The sequence below is a fragment of the Calypte anna genome, chromosome 27 (genome assembly GCF_003957555.1).
Source record: "Calypte anna isolate BGI_N300 chromosome 27, bCalAnn1_v1.p, whole genome shotgun sequence".
In the NCBI taxonomy this organism is placed as follows: domain Eukaryota; kingdom Metazoa; phylum Chordata; class Aves; order Apodiformes; family Trochilidae; genus Calypte; species Calypte anna.
Genome location: NC_044272.1, coordinates 1,580,653 through 1,588,469, shown reverse-complemented (window position 1 = coordinate 1,588,469; position 7,817 = coordinate 1,580,653). Strand labels below are relative to the sequence as shown.

Sequence of the window (7,817 nt, the reverse complement as noted above, 5' to 3'; positions counted from 1 at the left end):
ACGGAGCACACACTCCTGCCTCAGGATCACAAACTCTGCAGCTTGGGTTAGGTCCTTGGCATTTCTCACTATGGCCAGTTACAGCTTCAGGCAAACTACCTCTTCTGTGGCAGGGGGACCTGGTGGGTCCTCAATCCACTTTGGGAGAAGTGGCTTTAGGGCTCCAAGCATCCACGGAGGATCTGGTGGCAGGGGTGTGTCAGTCTCTTCTGCTAGATTTGTCTCCTCAGGTCTCCGAAGTGGCCTGGGTGGTGGGTATGGAAGCAGCTTTAGCAGCAGCTTTGCTGGTGGCTATGGTGGTGGTTTGGGTGGTGGTTTTGGTGGTGGTGATGGCCTTCTCTCAGGAAATGAAAAGGCAACGATGCAAAGCCTGAACGAGCGCCTCGCATCCTACCTGGACAAAGTGTGTGCACTGGAAGAGGCAAACTCTGATCTGGAAATTAAAATCCGAGACTGGTACCAAAAACAAGGCCCAGGCCCAGCTCGGGACTACAGCCCATATTACAAGACTATTGAAGACCTTCGAGACCAGGTAAGTGTTAATATTTATTAAAAATCATCTTGGATTTGTATTTGGGAAAGAAGCATAAAAACCCAAAGAGAAAAGCCTCCTAGGAAGACATCCAGGAGGCATTGTGGACTGTGAAAGGAGAGGAAGGTTAAATTAATATGTAACCATTGGCGGGGTGGATAAAGAGAATTATCAGTATGGAATTGTCTACTTTTTAAAATGTTAGCCAAGAGAATGTAAAGAGCAGTCAGTCTGGGAAGCCACAGTACTTAATCCTCTCATAATTTGTATTTAACAGAGTACCTAAATACACACATCATGGTCATATCCACCCTCATGATATATGTATACACTGATCAATACAGAAAGAACCAAACAATGACAGCAGCCTGCCTGCCTCAGTCTGTTACCTGCCACATAGCTTGAAAAACTTCAGAGGCACACACACACTGCTTGAACAGTAAAAATAAAACTGGTTAAGTACAATTCTGTACTCAAAATTTTACCACCATGCATTTATTTTCCTTTCACACAGCCCTTGTTATCACTTCGCACTGTTAAGAAAATGCATAATGAGAACAAATTCTGCCAAGAGGGGTCTGCAGACATTGCTTCCTTTGCATCTCTCCTGGAAATTGGTTTCTTGCCTCAGTCCAAAAATGTCACCTATCCTTGGCTTGCCAAAGACCTCTCTAAGAGATGACATGGTTTTGTCTCTCTGTGGGGCTTCTAGCTAAAACCACTTCATATGCCAAACAATAGTAAGGGGACCTATTCATGTCAACCATGACAGAAGTAACGTGATAGATATGTGCTATGTATTTGCTGCAGATCGTTGATACTTGCCCACCAAATACACTTTTATTTGGTGTAGCTAGAGTTGAAGTAGAATCTCAACTCTTTTACCTTCAGCTCAGGAAAGAAGACAACATAATTAACAATTAACTCAGCAATGAGCTCTCATTGTTTGCAGATCCTTGAGGCCACTATCGACAATGCAAAGATTGTCTTGCAGATTGACAATGCCAGGCTGGCTGCTGATGACTTCAGAACCAAGTAAGTAATTTCTGAAAGGGAAAAGGTCTCTTGAACAGGCACAGATCCTTGTTGAGCCAAAGGGCAATCAATGGCTGTGAAAAAAGAAAGGAATGCCTATAAAATCTGCCAGTGAGCACCAGTGTGATCCTGCCACTGCAGCTCCACCCTTTGTGTATTTGCTGAAAGCAACACATCCATAGACCACATCCATCATTTCCATGGAAAATTCCATGGTGTGTAAAACGGGGAGAAAAGCTTAAAGCTGAACACCATTTGCTACATCAAAAATCCTACAAAACCAGATATATTTCTAACAAATAATGAGTTTCATGGTGGGCTGGCTTCATCAGCTAAGCTCAGTAGTTGTGTTTTGGTTTTTTAAGGTTTGAGACAGAGCAAGCTCTGCGCCTCAGCGTGGAGTCTGACATCAACGGCCTGCGCAGAGTCCTGGATGAGCTGACCCTGGCCAGAGCTGACCTGGAGATGCAGATTGAGAACCTGAAGGAGGAGCTGGCTTATCTGAAGAAGAACCATGAGGAGGTAAAAAAAAAAAAAAAAAAAAAAAAAAACCACAAAAAAACCCCACCAGGAAATACATTTGAAAGCAACATTAGAAAAACAGATGGTGAAACTAGAGACATCTCCTGCAAGTATTGGAGGAAGCCAATCAGACCTTAGCCTTTAAAGAAAGAACAGAAGGTTCAGAGTGTTTCCAGTTTAAGATTGTACCCCTTTTGTCTTTGTCATGTCCCCACAGGAAATGAGTGCCCTGGGAGGGCAAGTAGCTGGACAAGTCAATGTTGAAGTGGACTCTGCTCCAGGCATTGACCTGTCCAAGATCCTGACTGATATGAGAGACCAGTATGAACACATGGCTGAGAAGAACAGGAAGGATGCTGAGGCCTGGTTCCACAGTAAGGTAGAAAAACAATCCATCCTACTAACCAGAAAATCCATAAAAGAAACAAAATCATTATTAAAATAACAAAGAAAATTGCTGTGAAACCCTTATGACCTCTACTCAGAGACCCCGTATTTCTCATGTAATGTTTTCTCTGTGTCAGACTGAAAAGCTGAGCAGTGAAGTAGCTCTGAACACCGAGCAACTGCAGAGCAGCAGGTCCGAGCTCACCGACCTGAGACGCACCCTCCAAGGGCTGGAAATAGAACTGCAGTCCCAGCTCAGCATGGTACGGTAACACCCGCTCTAGGAACCCCCCTACTCTGGTACGGGTGCCTGTTCCCCTCTCTAGTAGCCCTGCATCCTGCCCCAACCTTTCCTGTGGTTTCTGCTGGCAGAAAGCAGCGCTGGAAGGCACCCTGGCAGACACCGAGGGGCGGTACGGGGTGCAGCTGGCGCAGATCCAGGGCCTGATCAGCAGCATCGAGGCACAGCTGGGAGAGCTCCGGGCGGACATGGAGCGCCAGAACAGCGAGTACAAGATCCTCATGGATCTCAAGACTCGACTGGAGCAAGAGATCAATACTTACCGACAGCTGCTGGAAGGCCAGGAGTCCCAGTGAGTAACTCAGCCCAGAAAACCTTTTTGCATAACCTCACAAAGTAGAACCATCCCATGGGGATCCTTGGCCACAATACCACAGTAAACACAACTTAGAAGACTCCTGAGGTGTTAAAATTCTTAGCAAATTCATTTTTCTGGACCATGTTACAGTTCCCATCTGCATTGAGGGAGTTTCTCAACAAAAAGGCAAACTGGCAAGCAGCACAGAACTATCAGTTCCAGTGATCACTGCTCATTATCTGCCTGTCATTCAGGAAACCTGAGCAGTTAGCAATGCTCTACAGACTGCAGGGATTAACACCAAATTCCTGTTGCCAATGAAATAGCTCTTACCTCATGGGAGTCAGTGTAGAAGAAAATATTCTGAAGAGAAGTGAAGGCAGGCAAACTGGCTGCTTTCAGAGAGCCTCTAAATGGACCTCCCGCGTAGGAGCACAGCTGAGAGTTCACATATAGCCTCAAGGAGGAAAATATCTCATAGCCTGGAACAAAAAAAACATGAGGTAGGAGTTGAAAGGTTTTGATTTCCTTGATTCCTTAATTATTTTCCATAGTTGTCTTTTCCCACTGCAGCTGTTTAAAAATCATTTCCTACAATTCCCTTTCCAGAGGTGGGAGGGAGGGAAGGAGATGACCATCTCTGCCTTATGTACAAAATGTACTGGATTGATAGAGAATTTGCTTTCAGAGATCCTCATCTCTCACAGCATGTGATTACCTCTCCTTTTAATTGTTATCTCTCTGTTCTACAGGATGTTTGGCTCCCTTTCTGGAACTGCTGGTAAGAATTCTTTCTCTTTCCACAAGGAAATAACACATACAATACGGTGGTTGTGTCTATCCTAGAAACTGGGCTGCTGCACTGATCACAGGAAAAAAATCAAATAAGCAACAAATTATAACTCTGGCTAGAATTTAGCCAATTCCAGTCATTAAAGATGTGAGACATCAGAAAAAAATCTCAGATTATGTTACCATAACAGTTAAGTAAAGCATAAAATGTTTAATTATCTCCTGTTTAATTATCTTCCCCACAAGAAATTTAAGCTTGGTCAGCCCAGGGGAATTGTATGAACATGCAAGCAAAACTTGCCTTCAGCTTTAAAAGGTCAACTGTATTGTAAAAGTGATGTATGACTTTAATCAGTTCTATGAAGAAGAAAACTTCTGAGAAAAGAGAATGAGAGACAAGGCATAAACTAAGCACAGTGCCCGTTGCAGAGTGGTCTCATGTTATGCTGAAGTGATTGCTCATCTTTCTCTATTCTTGCAGACAAAAGAGACAAGTTGGTAGATGGAAAATAGTGCTGAACGTCCTCCATATGTCATCTTCAAAGTGAGAAAAAGCAGACAACACAGGAACTGAAACTGGGAGGAATCACTGGATATTAGTACCTTAAAGCACAGAAAATTCTCAGCCACACACACTTTTGTCCATCTAGCAGTGATTAATTTGCAAATTGGGTTAGCTTTGCAACTATTTCTAGTTCTTTCATGCACTGAAATGCTGTTTCTACTCTAATAAAGATGATCTTGCAATCTTAACTTCTTCTGAGTCAGTGATACTGTTACTGAAGTTTGGCTTTAATCAGGCAGGCAATAGCCAGCCAGCCCCCCTGCCAGGTTAGTGCTCACAGTGTCAGGGAGACATCATCACGTCCTTCAGCACTTCTCTCCTTGGTTTTGGTGACTCAGGTGACCTGTCAAGTACAGACACAGACAGTCCCAGCTCAATCTCTGGAAACCCAGCACGATAGCATCAGCTGTGGCTTCACTGTGACAGGGAAAAACCATGACAGGGAAGAAAACACCATGAAAAGTAAGAATTAGCAAAGAGCCAGGGAGGAGAGGGGTCTAAGAAGAACAGGACTATGGTGCTGTGGTAAAAACCAGGGCAGAGCCAAGAGGAGCAGTGGCATGAAAAGCAGCAGCACACACAAGATGTAAGGCGTTCTTCAGCAGCTCTCCCAGCTCCACAGTGGCTGCTTTGGATGTGCAAGGAGTGAAGAGCTCCTGTGCATTGCCTGCTTCAGCACAGCCTGCTCCCGAGTGCTGACTTTTCAATAAATGCTTAGTACCAGATTCCTTCCCTACAACAGTTAGACCTGGAATCCCTTCCAGACCGAAGAACAAGCAACTCCAGGTCTGGTTTTTAAGTTAATAAATCCCATTCCCTGAGTGTAAGTTGTTGGGATAGAACCAAGCAGAGTAGGAGACTGCTGGTGCAGATTTCCAAGAATTGAATGACTTAAACCATGCTAAAGAAATGGAGGGCTCCAGGACCCAATTCGAAATTTAGTTTCTAATTTGATTAATTTTGTCCCATATTTGTAGGGTAATGAAGGATTTCTGGTGAAATCTTTAATAAAAAAATCACTCAGACATGTTTGAGTGATGGTTTTATGAGCTATGACTGAGAAGATAAACAATCTGCTTGATGTGAACTCTGTCCTCCTGAAAGGAGAGGCTGAATTGTGTCAATTCCGTTAATCCCAGAACAGAAGTACTGAAGTATTTTGCACAGCACAGACATGTCAGGGAATGTCTGCCAGAAAAGCTCTGTCAAAGCATGACAAACCAAGGTGCTGCTCCATGAGCACAACGCTGAGTGCTGTGGAAAGGGTGAAACTGTGTGTCAAGATACTGGATAAATAATTTTAGTAGTGAGAGCAGAATAAAGGCTCATGTTTGAAATAGTTTAGGGGGTTTTTTTGGTTGGCTGGTTGGTTGGTTGGGTTTTTTTGAGTGAAAGAAAACTGAAAAATCCCCAAACTTTCCTGTTAAAGTTTATGGTGCTTTCTAGAAATAATTCTGTTGGATTTTTTTTTTAAATGGAATTTTATCTTCTGTATTGTGGGATTACCCAGAGTCAAACAGACCCTAGCAGCACACACACCTCAGGATATTTACACTACGGAGGCCTTGAAGAAATTTTTTATCTTTAAGAGAGTTTGTCTAAACTTGTTTCCTGCAATACTAACTCTTGGAGATACACAGATCTGGCAAGCTATGCAGAACCATTAATCTGCCCAAGAGCAAAATTCAACTGTTGTGGCAAAGGTCCAGGTTCAGTCTGAAACATGTTTCCACAGCTATGAAACACCTCGGCATTGCTAATGGGTGGAAGAATGAGTGGACACACTCAGAGCCAGGCGTATGACAGCTCAACTTTTGGTATTTCTTTCTTCCCAAGTACTCATCTTTTTAGTAAAATGGTTGCATTAAAAGTCTCAAGTGTAAATTCAAAAGAAATCCTTCTGTTTATTCCAGCATCTGATACGAGCTTCTGTTGCTCTGAAATCACCCATTTCAAAGTTCGTTTTCTGTTGCTAGATTCTGCCAAAAAGATGTGCTAGAAGCAACACTCTCTTTACTATGTTGTTAGCAAATGTATAATTTTTCTTTGTTATTTCAAAGTTTTATTTTAAAAGAATTTTGGTGGTTCTGAACTAGAGACCTAAGAGAGTTCCATCTTCCCTCCATCCCAGCTCTCCTCCCTACTCTCAAACCTCAGGTTCCTGAATCCATCCTGCCCCTCAGTGCCATTTACTGCCACACCAGATCCCTTCTTCAGCTGCAACTTGTGACTTTGACCTGAAGAATGTCACCTCGTTGTGCAAAGAGGACAGGGCTCACTCTACAAACTCCAGACTATTGCCACACTGCCCACACACATCATCCCCAGTGACACACCCCAGCAGGGTAAATAAGAAGTTAATACTTCCTTAAAAATCTCCCAAATCTGGTTTCCCATAATTACACAGTATTGAGTTTGAATTTCCCTAATAAATGATTAAATTTGATGCATACTTGTGTTTCAGACTCCTACTTTCAATGAGGGACTACAATGACTCTTCTAAGTGTTTCTCAAATCTTATTTTCATGAATTATTTCATTTCATAGTGCATACTGGTATTAAACACATCAATTCCCATCTAAATTGTTTCATGCAAACCCAGTTTTTACATTTTCAAAAAGTAACAGGAACTTATTCCTCCCATATTTCTTCTTTTAACTGAATTATTTAAATCTCATAGTACTTTTCTTGACTATTTCATAAGCACTGATAAATTAACTATGCCCATCCCTCCCTGTACACTGATGGATGCTAACTGCTCCTCATGCAATGCTATGATGATATCCTTTTTGTACTAGAAATTCAGACACCAAAATCTAAATATTAGTTTGAAGCAAAGAACAAGAACATACAAAATTCAATCCCAAATTTTGAATGGGAAAAACACTGATAGAAAAGGAGATATAGTGGTGAAATGACTGGATGACTGCACATTTTGCAAGGAAAGGAGAATTTTACTTACACTTCACTTTTAGAAAAAAAGCAAACTTGAAATAACCATGGTGATTGTTGTAAATGGATAAGAGGGTGTGGTTGAACTCACTTTGTTTTTCCACTCTTAAATGTCAGAGAAGTAAACTCCAAGTTTCAGAACTATAGCCTGAAGAAAAACACTCATCTGAATCATCCATTTTTTTTAATTAACAAAGAAAACCCAAGCCCTAGCCCCTGAGATGCACAGCCAGCTCCTTTTGTGAGGAATGTCATCACAATTGGCCTCACCTCTAGGGAGGAGAATTTTTGGAGGGAGGGCTGCAGGATGGGTTTGTCTCTTAACACCCTATCTTGAGGATATAAAAGCAGCAGCAGGGCAGTGGAAGGCACACACCTTCCTCTTCTGCACCAAGCTGAGCAGCTGACCTTAGCACCTGCTTGTACTGCAGCT

The 7,817-nt window shown here is 42.5% G+C and overlaps 1 protein-coding gene across 1 annotated transcript; it reads left to right on the top strand.

The window, feature by feature from the left end:
• Window positions 1-4,604, top strand: LOC103539184 (keratin, type I cytoskeletal 19). The gene is made up of 8 exons (XM_008505665.2): window positions 1-532; window positions 1,485-1,567; window positions 1,933-2,089; window positions 2,307-2,468; window positions 2,614-2,739; window positions 2,849-3,069; window positions 3,828-3,856; window positions 4,349-4,604. The coding sequence occupies exons 1-8, from the start codon at window positions 71-73 to the stop codon at window positions 4,378-4,380; spliced, it is 1,272 nt and encodes a 423-aa protein (XP_008503887.1). The 5' UTR covers window positions 1-70; the 3' UTR covers window positions 4,381-4,604.
• The last annotated feature ends 3,213 nt before the right edge of the window (window positions 4,605-7,817 follow it).